The sequence below is a fragment of the Eleutherodactylus coqui genome, chromosome 6 (genome assembly GCF_035609145.1).
Source record: "Eleutherodactylus coqui strain aEleCoq1 chromosome 6, aEleCoq1.hap1, whole genome shotgun sequence".
In the NCBI taxonomy this organism is placed as follows: domain Eukaryota; kingdom Metazoa; phylum Chordata; class Amphibia; order Anura; family Eleutherodactylidae; genus Eleutherodactylus; species Eleutherodactylus coqui.
This window is the reverse complement of record NC_089842.1, coordinates 14618504-14638223: the sequence shown is the minus strand read 5'-3', so window position 1 is coordinate 14638223 and position 19720 is coordinate 14618504. Positions and strand designations below refer to the sequence as shown.

Sequence of the window (19720 nt, the reverse complement as noted above, 5' to 3'; positions counted from 1 at the left end):
TTACAGTCAGGATATATTATACTTCTGTCTGTTTTTCTTAGCGTCCAACTTTGATAACCATAACGACGTATGGCTGCGAAAGTTGGACACTCAGAAAACCAGACAGAAGGAAAATCGATGCATTTTAATTCTGGTGCTGGAGGAGAATGCTGCGGATAGCTCGGACCGCCATGACAATGAACAAGGCAGTGTTAGATCGCGCCAAACCGAGAATATCACTAGAGGGCAAAATCACCAAACAGCGGCTCTCTTTTTTTGGCCACGTGATGTGCGCGAACTCACTGGAAACAGAACTGATGCTCGGCAAGGTCAGTGGGAAGAGAAGATCAGGACGACAAAGAACAAGATGGCGAGATACAATCAGGGCCACCAACACGTCAATCGGAAGAAGCGGTGAAAATAGTGGAGAACATTGATCCATAGAGTGACCGAAGGTCGGATGCGACTGAACGGATAATCATCATCATCACTGTTACAGGCAGGGTGTATTATATGAGGGGTTATTACGGTCAAGATGTATTATATGGCGTCTTATTACACAGGGTGCATTATAGCATGGATAATTACTGAAACAGTGAAATACAGAAGTCTTATACTTCGCAGGCTGCTGGAAAACGTCCATTTTCTTCTATTTATCTTCTGTTTCAGCGGTGAACTCAGGTGGGGCGGAGCAGCAAGGCTGCGGGAGCTGATAATATCTGCAATATATTGTTATTACAGGCAGGATGCATTATATAGTGGATATAAAAACTCTACCCGACCCTGCAAAATGCCTTGTGTTTGTCATGTTAAAAAGTCAGACAAAAATAAATAATTTCTAATTTATTTCCACCTTTAAAATGCTGGGTTATTAGAGACCAGATGTATTATATGATGGGTTATTACAGTCAGTATGTATTATATGATGGGTTATTACAGTCAGTATGTATTATATGATGGGTTAGTAGAGACCAGATGTATTATATGATGGGTTATTATAGTCGGGGTATTATATGATGGGTTATTAGAGACCAGATGTATTATATGATGGGTTATTAGAGACCAGATGTATTATATGATGAGTTATCACAGTCAGTATGTATTATATGATGGGTTATTACAGTTGGGGTATTATATGATGGGTTATCACAATCAGTTTGTATTATATGATGGGTTATTACAGTCAGTATGTATTATATGATGGGTTATTACGGTTAGTTTGTATAATATGATGGGTTATTGCAGTTAGTTTGTATATGATGGGTTATAATAGTCGGGGTATTATATGATGGGTTATTAGAGACCAGATGTATTATATGATGAGTTATCACAGTCAGTATGTATTATATGATGGGTTATTACAGTTGGGGTATTATATGATGGGTTATCACAGTCAGTTTATATTATATGATGGGTTATTACAGTCAGTATGTATTATATGATGGGTTATTACAGTTGGGGTATTATATGATGGGTTATCACAGTCAGTTTATATTATATGATGGGTTATTACAGTCAGTATGTATTATATGATGGGTTATTGCAGTTAGTTTGTATTATATGATGGGTTATTAGAGACCAGATGTATTATATGATGGGTTATTGCAGTCAGTTTATATTATATGATGGGTTATTATAGTCGGGGTATTATATGATGGGTTATTGCAGTTAGTTTGTATTATATGATGGGTTATCACAGTCAGTATATATTATATGATGGGTTATTACAGTCGGGGTATTACATGGTATCGTCACATGGCTCTCGGGGCTCAGGGTCCTCATTGCTCCAGGCTCAGTTTTCTCCTTACTGGGAGTTGCTATACTTGTCCGCGGGGATTAGGGTGCAGCAGGGTGCAGGGACCCCCGCTGGCTCTGACCCTGCCCCTCGGATATGATGGACAGGAGGCTCAGCCAGTGATGTCAGGAGGGCGGAGCTCCGGGCTGGTGGTGAATAGAGCGGTGGCCGCCGACTGTCACCTGCAGCAGGTGGAGAGGATGACGGGACAGAGCCGTACGCTGCGCCTGGACCGCGGGCAGAGAGTGGAAGCGGTGTGTGTGCTGGGAACCAGCCTCCTCCTGCCCGTCAGCGGGTGAGTGCGGACCCCGAGATGTGTGCCCCCCTGACTGCACCAGAGCCCCCCAAGACGTGTGCCCCCCTGACTGCACCCGAGACCCCCAAACCCCCTTCCCCTCCGAGATGTGTGATCCCCGGCTGGCTGCACTGGAGACCCTTGAGATGTGCGCCCCCCTACTGACTGCACCCCAGATGTGTGCCCCTCTGCTGACTGCACCCGAGATGTGTGCTCCCTACTGACTGCACCCGTGACCCCCGAGATGTGCCCCCTGCTGAAAGCACCCGAGCCCCCCCGAGATGTGTGCACCCCCTGCTGACTGCATCCTAGATGTGTGCCCCCTACTGACTGCAGCAGAGCCCCCCGAGATGTCTCCAACCCCTACTGACTGCAGCTATGCCCCCGAGACGTGCCCCCCCCCCTGACTGCACCCAAGACCCCCGAGATGCGTGCCCCCCTGCTGACTGCACCCCCAGGATGTGCGCACCCCACTAAATACACAGGATCCCTCACCTCCTTGTTCTCCTATCTCATACGGTGATTTCTGTGTACCCCAATAATGAGGGGGGTCCTAAATCCATCAGCCGGAGAGAGAAGCCTGTTCTGCCAGCCTGTCCTTCTTCCACAGATAGACAGAAGCAGCAGATCGGAGTTTGTCATTGCGATTCAAAGACCCTGTATATCACTGTTATCTGTGGTGTTACATAGGACTGCAGGTGACATCTACTACATTATCGGTCCTCAGATATCCCTGTGTTATCTGTGGTGTTACATAGGACTGCAGGTCACATCTACTACATCATCTGTCCTCAGATATCCCTGTGTTGTGTGGGGTTACATAGGACTGCGGGTGACATCTACTACATTATCTGTCCTCAGATATCCCTGTGTTATCTGTGAGGTTACATAGGACTGCAAGTCACATCTACTACATTATCTGTCCTCAGATATCCCTGTGTTGTGTGGGGTTACATAGGACTGCAGGTCACATCTACTACATTATCTGTCCTCAGATATCCCTGTGTTGTGTGGGGTTACATAGGACTGCAGGTCACATCTACTACATTATCTGTCCTCAGATATCCCTGTGTTATGTGTGGGATTACATAGGACTACAGGTCACATCTACTACATTATCGGTCCTCAGATATCCCTGTGTTATCTGTGGTGTTACATAGGACTGCAGGTCACATCTACTACATTATCGGTCCTCAGATATCCCTGTGTTATCTGTGGGGTTACATAGGACTGCAAGTCACATCTACTACATTATCTGTCCTCAGATATCCCTGTGTTGTGTGGGGTTACATAGGACTGCAGGTCACATCTACTACATTATCTGTCCTCAGATATCCCTGTGTTATGTGTGGGATTACATAGGACTACAGGTCACATCTACTACATTATCGGTCCTCAGATATCCCTGTGTTATCTGTGGGGTTACATAGGACTGCAGGTCACATCTACTACATCATCTATCCTCAGATATCCCTGTGTTGTGTGGGGTTACATAGGACTGCGGGTGACATCTACTACATTATCTGTCCTCAGATATCCCTGTTATCTGTGGGGTTACATAGGACTGCAGGTCACATCTACTACATTATCTGTCCTCAGATATCCCTGTGTGATGTGTGGGGTTACATAGGACTGCAGGTCACATCTACTACATTATCTGTCCTCAGATATCCCTGTGTTATGTGTGGGGTTACATAGGACTGCAGGTCACATCTACTACATTATCTGTAGTCCGAGTGTTATCACTATACTATGAATGACCGCTCCAGCTCTGCTACATGCGTATTTTGCGCTGTGATGTAATTCATGCTGGAATCGCCAGGTCTGAGTGGCGCAGGATCATATGTGGCACGACCGCTGCCGCCTTCACTATTGGTCACGTATGTCGCCCTGACCATGGCGCAGCATCAGACGCATCGCTACCGTGCGGATCGCGTGGGGTTTCTGTTATACTGTGGGGCACTTTTGCATTTCGGCTGAAAGCAGACCATCCCCGTTCTAGTCAGTGGGGTCTGCCTGGAGCCATTCGGGCCCCCAGAGCTTGCAGGGTTTTCTTTGCCCTGAGGACGGAGCCGAGCAATCTAAATTTCCTTGGAAGGCTCGGCGCCGATGTGAATGAGGCCCTACAGTGAAGAAATCGATGAAGCTGAACTCAGATCTCTGCTGTCGCCACAATCCTCGTCCACCATTGCCATATCTTACAATATTTTGTTTAACCCTCGGATGGGGTGTCGGCCGTGACTGCAGCTTTCACCAAGATGAAGGTTGCTGAGGAGCACTGCGACCTCACACTCACATTGAAGTCAATGGGGTCACAGAAATTGCTGGAGGAGCCTGAAGGGTTAACTAAAGCCCACCATCTGAGGGTTGCGATTCTCTTGTTGCTAGTCACAGAGGTGGTAATGAGTTAACCAGAAGTCAGTGGGTACAGGGTGTGTGGGGGATGGGGCGCAGGATATGACTCTATACCTCCTCTATCCCGGTCCGATCAGACGGCCGCCCAGTAAATACAATGTTTACTGACTTCACATCAAACGGCTCCTAATCCCAAGATGTTGTATGTATTAGGAAAAGCCGAACAAAATGTATGCTTCCGTGGCACTGCCACCCGACCCCCGGCCGCTGAGTGGCACAGTAATATACACATTGTCAGAACCAATCCCTCCCCTAGGAGTATACATATAATTACACTCCGTGCCAGTAACTCCCCCAGAAGGACGGATGAAACTCTGTGTGATTGTAACACTGTTATAAGTAATATCAGAGCCAAAGGGTCATTTATTGGGGAGAAGCGAACCCTTGTAGGGAGGCTCTAGTACCCTGTTGTACCGCCTCTAGCTTAGATACAAGATGTGATACAGGTGGGCATGGAGGCTCTGGTACCCTGTTGTACCGCCTCTAGCTTGGATACAAGATGTGATACGGGGGGCATGGAGGCTCTAGTACCCTGTTGTACCGCCTCTAGCTTAGATACAAGATGTGATACAGGTGGGCATGGAGGCTCTAGTACCCTGTTGTACCGCCTCTAGCTTAGATACAAGATGTGATACAGACGGGAATGGAGGCTCTAGTACCCTGTTGTACCGCCTCTAGCTTAGATATAAGATGTGATATGGGTGGGCATGGAGGCTCTAGTACCCTGTTGTACTGCCTCTAGCTTAGATACAAGATGTGAGACGGGTGGACATGGAGGCTCTAGTACCCTGTTGTACCGCCTCTAGCTTGGATACAAGATGTGATACAGGGGGCATGGAGGCTCTAGTACCCTGTTGTACCACCTCTAGCTTAGAGACAAGATGTGATACAGGCGGGCATGGAAGCTCTAGTACCCTGTTGTACTGCCTGCAGCTTAGATACAAGATGTGATACAGGCGGGCATGGAGGCTCTAGTACCCTGTTGTACCGCCACTAGCTTAGATACAGGATGTGATATGGGCGGGCATGGAGGATCTAGTACCCTGATGTACCGCTACTAGCTCAGATACAAGATGTGATACGGGGGGCATGGAGGCCCTAGTACCCTGTTCTCCCGCCTCTAGCTTGGATACAAGATGTGATGTAGGTGGGCATGAAGGTTCTTGTACCCTGTTGTACCGCCTCTAGCTTGGATACAAGACGTGATACGGGGGGCATGGAGGCGCTAGTACCCTGATGTACCGCTACTAGCTTAGATACATGATGTGATATGGCGGGCATGGAGTCATACAGGTTCTGTACGGTATCTAGTGCCCTATTTCGCCCTACATTTGCTGTAACTGAGCCTCTAGATCGTGCAGACTTGTAAGTTGTGGAAGTTGGCGTCCCAGATGGTCCCATATAATGGCCTATTGGTGATAAATCTGGGGACCGGGCGGCTACGGGAATGTGACAATGTTGTGGGGGCTCCTGTGACCCCCTTGTGTGCGGCCGAGCATTATCCTGCTGCCTCTTGGAAGCCGCCATAAGAGGAACACATGTGGCTGCAGGATGCCCTGAACATATCGCTGAGCTGTCATTGTCCCTCGTACCACTACTAGGGGGACCGATTGCCGTATGCGACCATGACACCAGTAGGGTACAGTGTGCCACTCCAAAGGCAGGAATGAGGCGCTCACCCTGTCGTCAGCGCCCAAACTAAACCTGGATTCATCACTGAAGACAATCAGGTTCCACTCCGTAGCGTCCAGTTTCCTTATTCACGATATCACTGCAAATGGAGGCGATGGTGGGGGTCAGAGGCCGTGAGACCACATGTCCTTCAGCCAAGTGACTGGAAATGTAGCAATGGCGCCCCCTGACACTGGATGAGGAACAACGAAACAGTTGGAGCTGCTTGTGCTTGTCGGACAATCAGACGCTCCTCTCTACTGGTGGTCTGTAGGGGGTCCTGAGCCCGGTCACCTTGTGTGCCCTCACACACCCACTGGTCCCAACACCTCCTAATAGTCTGGTCAGACGCTCCTCTCTACTGCTGGTCTGTCGGGGGGTCCTGAGCCCAGTCACCTTGTGTGCCCTCATCCACTGGTCCCAACACCCCCTAACAGTCTGGTCAGAACGGCCCGGTGGGGGACAATTCATGGATACGATCATCCAGCTTCTCACATCCCAATAATGCGCCCCTCTCAGACTCTGGTAACGGGGTGAAATCTCTTCTCTGCATTGTAGAGGCGTCTAGTGGTCAACAAGCTCCACACAAGCGGAAGAAGAGGTCACTACACACAAGGAGCCTCCGAGAGCCTCTCGGAGGCTCCATCTGTCGCTCCCTCCATATCTCAGTCCTTGCTTTTTGCGGAGATTAGTGATGACAGAACGCAGGAAATTGCAGTATAAAAAGAAGTGACAGATAACGATTGCATCAGATCTCCCGGAAACCTCAGAAACGTCTCCTGCTAACCGGGTCTGACATGGTTACAAATATAAAGTGCCACTGCAGTCCCATGTAAATGTGTTATTCTGCAACAAAGAAGGTTGAGGTTCACTAAATTTGTTTCTTAGTTTAAGGCTGCCTGTCCACGGGCGATTTATCACGCTCTGCAAAGCTTTCCATAGGGTTGCTATGGAAAGCGCAGCACCGGCTTCCACAAGCGGAGAATCATAGTGATCCTGGGATTGCCGCCATTCTCCGCGGTGAGCCTATCTTTTGGATGGGCTCATCTCAGAGACCTGTCAGGGCTCCAGCCTCCTTCCCCGCCACAGAATATCGCTAGCGATATTCCGCCTCGACCGTGAACAGGGATCAATAAGATCTCTACTGTCTGTGCTCATTATTGTTGACATCCAGTCCTGAGGCTGCGTTCACACAGGCGAGTGCCATATCAGTCCAAGCTACTTAAAATCGCCTTTTTTTAATGTAGATGTGATACATTTATTTATTTTTTTTGCTTTAGGGAAGAATTGAGGATTCTTGAAAAGAATAGGACAGAAATGGAAAAATCGTAGAACGTCCTAGCTCGCAGCATCGTTGCCAGAGAAAGATCACCGGTGTGGTTTAACCCCTTAGTAACCACCAATACACCTTTTTAAAGTAGTCATTAATGGGCTTTAAGCCTGCACATACGTCTTTTTAAGGTGGTGGCTTGGTTGACAGCCAGGCTTCTGCTCTAACTGCCAAGAGCAGAGGAACCTCAGATCCTGGCAGTTTAACTCCTTACACGCCACAATCAATAGGACATGCAGCATGTAAGCAGATGGCAGGGACTGTCACACATACCTCCAACTGGTACCAATAAAAACTGCAACTCTTCCTGCAAAAACAAAGCTCCCATATAGTTCTGTTACTGGAACAGTAAACATGTCCTGCTTCTTAGAATGGGGTGATGCAGAGTCAATTGTTTTTATTTTTTTTTAATTCTTTTTGGTGTTAAAGTAGTAAAAATGAAAACCTCTCTATAAACTTGCAGTAATCCTGCTGATCCAGATAAGAAAATTATCATATTATTTTACTTAAAGGGGTTGTCCCGCGAAACAAAGTGGGTCTATACACTTCTGTATGGCCATATTAATGCACTTTGTAATATACATTGTGCATTAATTATGAGCCATACAGAAGTTATCAGAAATTTTTCACTTACCTGCTCCGTTGCTGGCGTCCTCGTTTCCATGGAGCCGTCTAATTTTCAGCGTCTAATCGCCAGATTAGACGCGCTTGCGCAGTCCGGTCTTCTTCTTTTCTCAATGGGGCTCCGTGTAGCTCCGCCCCGTCACGTGCCGATTCCAGCCAATCAGGAGGCTGGAATCGGCAATGGACCGCACAGAAGCCCTGCGGTCCACCGAGGGAGAAGATCCCGGCGGCCATCTTCAGCAGGTAAGTAAGAAGTCACCGGAGCGCGGGGATTCAGGTAAGCGCTGTCCGGTGTTGTTGTTTAACCCCTGCATCGGGGTTGTCTCGCACCGAACGGGGGGGCTGTTGAAAGAAAAAAAAACCCGTTTCGGCGCGGGACAACCCCTTTAATGATGAATGCCGTGAAAATAAAAACTCCAAACAATGGGGGAATTTCCATCTTGCCCCTGAAAAGAAAAAAAAAAATTGCCCCCCCTATGGCTCTATAAACAAGCTATGGCTCTTGCAATGCGACTATGAAACTTGCTTGGTCCTCAAGGCACAAAATTGGCCGGTCACAAAGGGGTTAAGCCATCTAAAAAAACGGATTCTTTTCGTGTTTCATTTATGTGCATCTCACAACGCATAGAAATTGGGCGAGAAAAGATTGCTTGTCGGACGGTATGAAGGCAGGCGGTCCTCTGCTCTCACCTGTCCCGGCCGAAGCCTCAGTGTACAGGTGTATTCAGGATTCTGTTCTCCTTTTCCGTCACTGGAAGAGGGAAACATAAGACTGGATTCGTCCTATGAGGGAAATGAACCGTACCCAACCTCCCCCCCTCACCCTGATGGGGTCCGTCAGGCTTTAGGTTTTTCCCGGACTGAACCGTGCAGCATGCTGCACTATTTGGCATGGGATTCTGTGAAGTATTTGTGCTGGAAGCTCTGAACGGAACCTGAGAACGCATATTTCACTGACATCAAGCAAAGATCCTAAAATAATGAGGAATTGAAATATAAATTCTTTAGAAAGTTGAAGACTGTCCACGCCCTTTAACCCCTTAAGGATGAAGCTCCTTTTTTTTTTTTTTTCTTCGAATTTTGGTTTCTTTTCTTCACTTTCCAAAAAAAAAAATCATAACTCTTATTTTACTGTTAACGGAGCGATCTGAGGGCGAGTTGTACTATTTAATGTACTAAAAAACTTTTAAAAAATGTCAAAATAGGGAGGGAGAATGCAATGTCACCATCTTTGTGGGGCGGGTATTGTTTTTACAGCGCACACACTATGACTAAGATGGCACAATGACTTGACCCTGTGGAACAATACGATCGTGACAACGCCAAGCCTTAGATTTGTTTGCGCTTTTATGTATTTAGCAGTACAATTTCTATTATTTAATGTTATATATACCCTCTTTCCCTGAAAATAAGACATAGCATGATTTCCCAGAATTTTTGAGGATGCAAAATGATTTTTCAGGCTTTTTGAGGATGCTTGAAATATAAGCCCTACTTCAAAATTAAGCCCTGCTAACAGTTAATTAAAAAAGTCAATTTAAATAGTGTCCAGGCAGCTATACATGTAAAAAGGTTAAACCTTTTTGAACAAAAATTAATATAAGACACTGTCTTATTTTCGGGGAAACATGGTACTTATACTTCTGGCTGCCGTAACTCTTGTGTTTGACCACTCTAACATAGGCGGTTTTTACAGCGTTTAGAGCGCAAGCGTAAAAAGCCGTACTGAGCCTCCATTGATTTCAATGTGTTTTGGTTTAGTTTTTACGCCGTGCAACATACAATAAACCTATATAAATTTACTCTAATTTAACCGATAGGCAGAATAATTTGAATACGTTATTTTTACCACACCATAAAAAGAAACCCATCCCCCCCCCCCCCCCCCCCAAAAAAAAATAAAAAAATTGTGCAGCTGTTTGTCTTTTGATTGCACCCTACTTAAAAAGTTTGTAAAAGTTTTTCTCACTCCATGCAGTGAGGATAGCAAAATATAAAAGCTTTGTCCCTTGGAAGAAACGTAAGTGTAAAGCTGAAAATCGTCTGGTCTTGAAAGGGTTAATGAGTTTGTAGACCTGAGATTGTCAGTAATTTAGGGTATGTTTAGATGGCGGAATCGCAGAGAATCCGAACTCAAAAAAAGTATAAAGATCTGTGGTTTTGTGCCATGGTTTTTGGTGCTTTTTTTTGCCCTGTCAGTGGGCAAAGCCTGCATGCAGAATTCAGAGCGCTTCCATGCCAAGACGCGACGGGTCAATGGATCCCATTCAGCTGCGCAGCAGATTGCGAGGCGGTGGGCCGTGTGTGAAGTGCCTTTTGCTATGATGCTGCAGAAAAGCCCCCCGAGTTTCCACTTCTCGTGTGTCTGCCCCCGCTCCGGCCTCCATACTGTGATCTGTGTCCTGGCACATGGCCGCCGGGGAGCAGCTGCGGGTGGGTAATCTCTGTGGAGCGATGGCTCTCGGCACCTGGGAAGGGATGTTCAGAGGAGCGCTGAGCCGTCCATGGGAATAACCTTCTAAGGATTTGTAGGGCTTACGGCTAAGTGCGCTCTCAACGGCGGTCGGCGGCCAGATCAGATATTCATCAGTGTTTATCTAGTCTGGGGCAGGAGATTGTGGGTCATCAGGGGTGTTCATAGTGTCGTGGGGGCCCATAGCAAATATCAAAATGAGCCCCCACCCTGTTGGACGACTTCTCTGCTTTTTGATATGGAGCAGTGCTGAGCTGTGTTGTCTTCCTTTGCGACCCTCAACGTGGTTCCTCCTCACCTGTAGTGTCAGTGGTGAACATAACCCCGCTGAGAAAGAAGGTGGCCTCCGTGGTCCATAGACCCCCAGTTGACCTAGAGCTTGTGAGGGGGCTCGCCTTGAGAATGGTGCAGACCTTTTATGGCTGAACGGTTATTTTCTTATGACACTTGGCTTCGTGGACCGTGATATACTACAAAGTGCCAGCTTTCGCTTGTCCAGCAGTGATGCTGTAGGTCTCTGGGGGGGGTGCTACTGCCTGCCACATCCTGCCTCATCTAGGCGTTTCACGGCAGGTTGCGCCTGTCGCTTGGTTGGACGCTACTTTTCACGGTCGTGGATCCTTGTGGCATTTATACCATTACTGTTATGGATTGCCCAACTATCCGCAGCTGTGAACATACACCTCGCACATAACCCAGGCCACCGAGTGGCCAACACAGTCTTTGACCAAGTCCTTGTAGAGAAGTGGTACCATCTCAGTGGACTGCATTGAATACCTGGAGATGTATTCAGAGGGGTGGTTTGCTTCCAGTATCCACCTTTCCATTGCGATAAGCTATTTCTGTCAACCACATTCAAATGGCTATTGTGGCATCGCGCATGCGTGGCCAGTGCTGCGTTCACTTGGGCTGGTGCAACAATACAGCTGTGACCGGAAGTAAGGCAAGCAAGACACTCCCTCTCCTTTCTTGGGATTGTGGGGGTCAGTCAGGTCCTGTGGCTAGGGAAAGGTACTGTTCGTAGAACAACCCCTTTAATGACCCAGCCGGGTGACCTCCGCTTGTGGAATATCCACAAGTTAAACCTTCATCAGGCTTACTGGGAGGTTTGCCTTGGCATAATCCTTCTTTATGGCTGGAGCTCCCTGGCAGTGCCCACTCACATAGTGTCTTGTGTTTTCATCCAAAGCTCCAGAGGTGCCTTAGACACGGACTATGTTGGGTGAAGGTCTATTCAAAGGAAGTGTCCATCCAATACCATAGGATAGTTCATCATAGGGCATATTGCGTGTCTCTGACCCGTGGCTCACCAGACTATGGCTTTTGGTGTATTCTGGGAGTTGGACCTGGTCAGTCCTAGGTTGGAGACCATTGGATGAGATCTAAAAACAAACAGTGACTCTAGGCTAATCTTCAAGAGGAGGCAAGTCAATCTGCAGATTGTAACCACATATTCATTGTCAGAGGTGATGATAATGTTACTATTTAGTGATGTTGACATTGAGGATGGAGCTGTGAGGAGGGCTGGATGGGCATAATGGCTGTAAGCAACCATAAGGTGGGTCATGAGGCCCCCCAGAACAGAAGGAGGGTTAAAGGGGAAGTTAGCTTTAGTTAAGAATGAGTCATAGGCAAGAGTTTTTGTGGAAAATGGTGCTGGCCTTGCCACATCGTTGAGAGGGGATATGTCAACAGTAGGAGTTTTGGCAATAAGGAAGGTGCGAAGATAGTTGGGTAGGTGGTTTGGGGTAGAGTTGAATAGGGTATTGAAGGCAGGGACAGGTATGAGGTAATAGACTGCTTTTGTACTTCCAAGGTGAAGCAACATCCACCCGCCCATACAGGGGAGATGCTGTTTTGTGCAGTAAGGCAAGATTGCAGCACATCCCAGACATGGAGGTGGCAACTACGGGCAAGGCGAGACAACTGCCGGGTTTCTGCAGTCCCAGTTGGGATGGTCGTGGTCAACCATGAAGGGTGGTCAGAGACCACCCTTCATGGTTGACAGAACGGTCAGTGCCATGGATATTACCATAAAATGGTTATTGTGTGGGTAATTGTGTTACGTGACTGAGAGTCTATCATGTGCGCTCCTTGTAGACACTTCTTCGTCATCATCTACACAGCCTTGGCTGGAGGCCATTGTCGGCAGTCTTCCCAAACCAACGTGCGGATGTAATAAATGATGTGCTTAGTTACGGGTGCGAGGCGGATCCGGTGAGCGCGGCACTCCTGGTAATATGTTTAGCACCTTCCCGTCAGCTATGACTTGGCTCATAAAGGTCGTTTTACAAAACACGTGATTACGATGTAGCGACGTAATTCTGGCTCCGTACCCATCAGTCGCCCTACTGATCTTGGCATCCGTGACACATACTGATTCACGACAGCGCTGGCGGCGGTTGACATGAGCGCTATAGAATCTCTGTATTTTATGTTTCACCAGATGTTGATTTTTCTCGGTGGGAGGAGTTCATCTGATGGCGTTCCTCGTGTTTGCTGCCATGTCCAGTAGTCGCCAGCGAGAGCGCTGTGGAGCATTCTGCCATAGTTGGATTAAAAGTATAATTTCCGTAGGCTTGTGGAGTTCCCCTTTTAGTAAAAGGATAATAATACTTGCATGGCCTAGTGAATGGAGTATTTTTACGAGCCGCTCCATCTCCAGCCTCGTCCCCCAAGTGTCATTTATTACGGCTTGTTCCCACTTGTCATCCGAGCCCGGGCTGCTGGCCGTGCTGGCTGCGTGCATTCCTCCCCGGTCCCTCAGACATTTTAGAACCCGCTAGGTGGAACTTGCAGGTTACTAAAGTCCACTTATAGATTACTGCGAGATTTGAGTGTACATCAGTCTGTCTGTATCGTGTTCTGGGTGTGAAGGAGGAAGGTGATAACGGCGGCGAACACGGCTCTGGATCCACGTATATCGTGTACGAACATGAAGTCCCCACTAAATATGAGATCTGTCACGTTACTCTATTCAGCATATCTGTTTCTGGGAAAGTTGGGTGACAAACAATATGGCCGCCTGTAAGCAGAGATTGACACGCATCTGTCCCACTGCTTTACCTAGTTATACCCCTCTACGGAAATATGGCAAATTTGTCATTTGGGATTCTAGGAAAGGCGGTGAGAACTATTCTAGGAGTACTGGAGGCCATATTGGTTGCAATATACCTGCACTCATCCCACCCGTTCCTGAGGGGGTCCTCGATATGGAAAGTGTCTTCGAGTAAGAATCGGACTTGCGTTCAGGACTCTCGGAAAACCTTTGCAGTTCTGTCGTTTAATGGCGCCCAGGACCTCGCCGTGTCATGTGCCCCAGAATGAGTTTTAACGACCCTGCTGACTGTGATGGGGCGGCCTGTGAGCGACAGATTTACGAGATGACATTATTAGGGCTCTCCTTATTTAGCCTGGGATGAGGCGCAGGGATCCAGCTTATGTGCTGGCCGCCGCCGCCGTGTGAACGCAATCTGTCAAACGCCCGTATCGCTGTTAATCTGCAAATATGGTTTATCGCTTTCTTCAAAATGCTGGAACTTGCAGCTGTTGTGAAGGACGGAGAAGAGCGGCGGGGTCCAACGACACAAAATATCACCCACAAAAGGAGCAAATCCCCATCTGCGTCTAATACAGATACAAGGAACAATCCTCTTGGCTTCTGTAAATTGCTATTAGAAAATATTTTTTTTTAACATGTTTTGTGCTTCCATTTCTCACCATTTTCAAGATGACTGCTTGCTGTCTGTGAATGAACACGGTGATGTTTACATCCGGAGGATGAAAACCTGTACAGACCTAATACCTCTCACAGCTGAGGGTTGTATCCAGTCTAGACAATCCTCTGTGAGAGAGACAGCCTGGATGCCAGTGTACGCATTCACTGACAGCAAGCAGAGCTCTTGAAAAGGGCCTTTGTCTCCTATGCGCAGCAGGCATTAGTCTGTAATATAAATAGAACATGCATGATTTCTAATGTACCAGCGCATGATGGAAGTTCATGGGGGCTACATGTCACCGCTCACAGGGGGTCTCTGCTTTCTCTTTATGTACAGGGGGTCTCCGCCAGAATGTAAGTGGTTCAGCCTCCGTCAAACCCCCAATATAGAGATTGAAGTTCTCAATAGCAACACCGGCGAACAGAAAGTGATTAATGGGGAGAAATTATGGCCGCTGTCCAATACGACAATGGTGGAGTTCCGAATGACTGTGCCAAGCGCTGAGACCAACGATGGCAAGGTGGGTCATACAGTGTATATTATGTACTGGCAGTCATTTGTCCAGAGAGATGCTCCGCCTCTAAAAACTGTTACATCCTGTATTATACTTCAGAGCTGCACTCGCTATTCTGCTGGTGGGGTCACTGTGTACATACATTACTTATCCTGTACTGATCCAGAGTTACATCCTGTATTATACTCCAGAGCTGCACTCACTATTCTGCTGGTGGGGTCACTGTGTACATACATTACTTATCCTGTACTGATCCTGAGTTATATCCTGTATTATACTCCAGAGCTGCACTCACTATTCTGCTGGTGGAGTCATGGAGTACATACATTACTTGTCTTGTATGTAATCTTTCAGACATTTAAAGGCTACTTTGGTCTTATTTTAGCAGTTTTGTATAACTATGTATATCTGAAGAGGCAAACCTATATATACTGACATACCAAAACTGACGGGATAACAATAAATTGATGACTAACCCCCACACCTGTATAAGTTATGAGGTGTTTTCCTGTGAGTGCCGGTGAATACTGGACAGCGTGCTCATTGCCAGGCGACATTAATTATTGGAGTTGGAACAAGGTGTGATGGTGGGTGGTTCTTCTGGCAAGGGTTGGTTCCCCTGGTCCTCATAAACACGTCATTGACCAATGCCGCTGTGTTTTACAGCTTGGTACCCATTTGCAGCACATCATGGACTTCATGTTCCCCCACCATGATGGGATATACCAGCAGGATAATACACTGTGCCATCAGGCCCAAGTTGTACAGAATTGGTTGGAGGGGCATTCTGGAGTATTTCTACGAATGGTGTGGTCTGCAGGTTCACCCAACATGAGCCCCCATGATTTGTGGGATTTGGGCAAGGGGTCCATTCACAGCTGGGATCCTGCACCTGTAGCTGTGGGGGGGGGGGGGGGGTCTCCACGCGGCTCAACATCGCCCCAGACATCTTTCCCTCCCCCCTTGTGGAATTGATGCCATGTTTAGTTGATGTACTTCACCAGGCTTTTGGGGGTCCTACATGGTACTAGTCCCTGTCCCATGAGTTTTGGCATGTCCGTGTATACACACTGAAGAGCAGAGACATGGTGTGGTTAGTTTGTATTTAAAGAAATAAGAGAACCGGATGTGGAGAGTAAATCCTTAATTAGTCCACAGATAAGAGCATGAGAGTCTTATGGTGTCTACATTACTGCTCCCTAACCCGCACCCGATCCCTTAGATGTCACAGCGTGCCAGAAGTCCTTCAGAGACCTTTCATTCTGTGTTCAAAGCCCTGGACCTCCTTATAAGTCGGTGTTCCCACACCCTCCGGTCTCCTGGGATTTGAAGTTGCTTTTGAATATAACAACCCGCCATGTTGTGTTCTTGGCTCTCGGCTGAGCATTTTTGTAGCCAAGGACACAACTTAGAACACATTTTGTTATATTAAAAGGCAACTTCAAATCCCAAAGAGACCGGAGGGTGTGGGAATACAAACATGACTACAAGTTGGCGTGAAATGCGTCAGCCGTGTTACATGTGGATGGGACTTATAGAAGGGAGAATAAAAGCCGTGTTTTTAATGGATGCCGGATCCTCCGTTGTCGCTATTTGCACTTGAATCCAACAAGATCTGCATAACCTTCTTTATATGGACTGATCCTTAGTCTGTATTATCCCCCAGAGCTGCAATCACAGTTCTACTGATGCCTATTGGATACAGTCAGCAAGGCTGTGGATAGACAGCCCTTTAACCCTTTCCAATCCACTGTCTGACATTTGAAGACATTCTGATTGAAGGCTGTCCAGTTCCGATGTCGGAAGACGTCCGGCAGGGTACTCTTACTGTATATTACTGGCCGCTCTGTTGTCGGGGGGCCTCTCCAGCATGTCCCATACTGCAGTACTGGCTCTAGCCAGCATATGGCGCCATTGTATAATGGCAGAAAGAGAAAGCCCCCTAGGACATCCTGAATCCAAAATTGGATTGCAAAGGTTTAAAAGCGTAGTTTTCCCTACATCCGATGACTGTACAGTGTGGGGTGTAAAGATTACTCTTCCCAGAATGCGAATTTCAAGTCCCGAGTCTTTATCTCCTATCCATAGAATGGGGGTAACTAGCTGAACAGTGGGTCCCGACTGCTGGGCCATCACTGATCGAGGACGGGGGTCCTGAAGGCCCCTGACGAATGAAAGAGTAGTCACGCATGTGCACTACTGCTCCATCCATTTTTACTCCGCCATCTTCAGTTGCCCATTCAAATTAATATAGCGGTGTTGCGCGTGCGTGACCATCACGCCATTCGTTCCTGAACTTTCGACATCCCGGCACTGGACTCCCCCCGCCTTCCCTCCCTCTCCCCCAACCAATCGGATCGTTATCTGCTATGCTATTGATAGCAGATCTCTTTACATGGGGGAACCTCTTTATAAAGCTTTTGATCACTGTTGAGTGAAAGTTCTGTGCTTGCTGTCAGTGAATGGGCACACTGTTGTATAGAGGCTGATGGAGCTGCCCTGACACGGGTGACCATATCGGTCATTGCATAAAATTTCTGTAAAAGTCTGATATTGATCCGTTATGCTCCTCGGTAATTTGGCGACTTCTAGTCCTGCCGTCTTCAATTTTGCTGGTTTCCTTTCCAGATCACATTTGCGTACTACGGGAAAGGCTCGGACGCGCCTGTGGACAAAGCCGGAATCTACCTGACTGGGATCGGTACGTCTGTATGTCCTTAATACAAGGCCTGCGGTCAGTCACTGGCTGGGATACTATACGGCTCTGTGCGCACGGGCGGATACGCAGGCCAGTTAGTAAACCATCCTGACATCCGCAAGATGCAAAGTTACTGTTTGTTGTGGATTTCGTGGCGTTTTTCTTGGCTAATGGTGCATTTTTTTTTTTTTGTGCGGATTTAAGTGAGATTTAGATTTTCTGTTTGTTTATGCTGATTTTCCTCTATATTAAAGGGGTTGTCTCGTGAAATCAAGTGGGGTATACACTTCTGTATGGCCATATTAATGCACTTTGTAATATACATCGTGCATTAATTATGAGCCATACAGAAGTTATACACTTAGCTGCTCCATTGCTAGCGTCCCCGTCGCCATGGATCCGTCTAAATTCGCTGTCTTCTGGCGTTTTTAGACGCGCTTGCGCAGTCCGGTCTTCTCCCTTGTGAATGGGGCCGCTCGTGCCGGAGAGCTGGTCCTCGTAGCTCCGCCCCGTCACGTGTGCCGATTCCAGCCAATCAGGAGGCTGGAATCGGCAATGGACCGCACAGAGCCCACGGTGCACCATGGGAGAAGACCCGCGGTGCATCGTGGGTGAAGATCCCGGCGGCCATCTTGGTAAAGGAAGAAAGAAGTCGCCGCAGCGCGGGGATTCGGGTAAGTAATAAACTTTTTTTTTTTTTAACCCATCCCTTGGGTTTGTCTCGCGCCGAACGGGGGGGCCTATGGGGGGGAAAAAAACCCGTTTCGGCATGAGACAACCCCTTTAAATTCTGCTGCAGAAAACGCCTTTTTATACGCTGCTTTTCCACAATATTAAAATCCGCTTCACAAGCACAATTGCGCAGCGGATATTTTCCACTCCGTTTAGATGAAAAATCACTAAAACTTATTCATTTAGCTGGGATTTCATAACATTGCTGTTTGTGCCCCAGAAAGTCCCCAGCCGAGCCTCCACAGCATGTGAACACCGCCTTACAGCGGGACTGGTCTCCGACCCAGAGCCAGGTTGGCGCCTCCGCCCACGCCGGGGTCTCTTGCTTTTAGTTTGCGGTTTTAGTGATCTCTGTTCCTTTTAGTTCACATCTGGATGCCATATTTGATGCCTGTTGGATTGAAGGCCGGACAGACTGTCCTTGTTTCCATAGCAACCAGTCAGCTTCCATGGCTGAGCCTGCTGTGGTACAGTGAAAGCTGCGCTCTGACTGGTTGCTATGGGTGACAAGAACTGTCTTACATTTAGGCTGTATTCAGACAGGCGTGTTTTATGTCCTTGTGCTGTCCGCGAATTTCACTGGCGGCAAACAGACCCATTATAGCCTACGAGGCTGAACGCGTGAGCGAGGTTTACACACTAATCGATAATCTGTGTGGAAAAAAAAAATTCTTCATGTACTATTCTAGGCCATATTCATGGATGAGAATGGCGCATGTAATATGTATTGTCTGTGGCGATCAGATAGCACCAAGACGGATGTCCACATACCGTCTGATAGCTCGCAATGCGGCCATCTCATTGAGGCTCAGGAGTCCGTTCAGGCTTTGGGTATTTTGTGTAGGTCCTTGCAACAACAACAAAAATGCATCAAAATCCGCACTATTTGACGTGGATTTTGCTGCAATTTTTTTCTGCAAGTGTTTCACCTTTCAGTCGTCGGGGTGACGTCTGCTGCGGGCCCTCTGCAAATTCTGAAACAAAACTCACACCATTGCGGACGTTCATGCAGATTTTGGCGTGTAATTTGGATAAACCGGCCCCGTGTCCGCGTTCACTACGCAGGATGCTCATTGGTGGTTTGAAAAAAAAGAGTATGTTCACACGGCCGAATTTGCTGGGGACGTTTCAGCAGGATTTCTGCCTCTAAAAGCTGCGGCTTTCTGCTATGGTGTTTGGCGCGGATTTAGGCAGGACAATGGGCAAAATACGCATGTGGAATTTAGACAAGTTTGTGTCAAGAAGTGACAAGTTATGTGACATTCCGCATGCAGATTCTGCCCGCTGACAGGTGATCTGCGTCGGCGTTCACACAAAAAATTACTTGGCAAATTCCGCCGTGTGAACATACCCTTAAATTGTGGTTCTAGTGGTAGCAAGAGCTGACAGGAGGAGGGGTGGGAGGAACATTTCTAGAGGAGCCCACTCTTTTGATAGGTTCAGCAGGTGGAACGTAGTTCTAGGAAGCGTCCGTC

At 47.6% G+C, this 19720-nt stretch overlaps 1 protein-coding gene across 1 annotated transcript in view; it reads left to right on the top strand.

The window, feature by feature from the left end:
* Window positions 1-1930: 1930 nt before the first annotated feature.
* PADI2 (peptidyl arginine deiminase 2) overlaps window positions 1931-19720 on the top strand; it is a 43963-nt gene continuing 26173 nt past the window's right edge. The window contains exons 1-3 of the mRNA XM_066606338.1: window positions 1931-2069; window positions 14638-14821; window positions 17444-17516. Of these exons, the coding sequence (XP_066462435.1) occupies window positions 1975-2069; window positions 14638-14821; window positions 17444-17516 (352 nt within the window). The 5' untranslated portion in view covers window positions 1931-1974. The remainder of the gene's footprint in view (window positions 2070-14637; window positions 14822-17443; window positions 17517-19720) is intronic.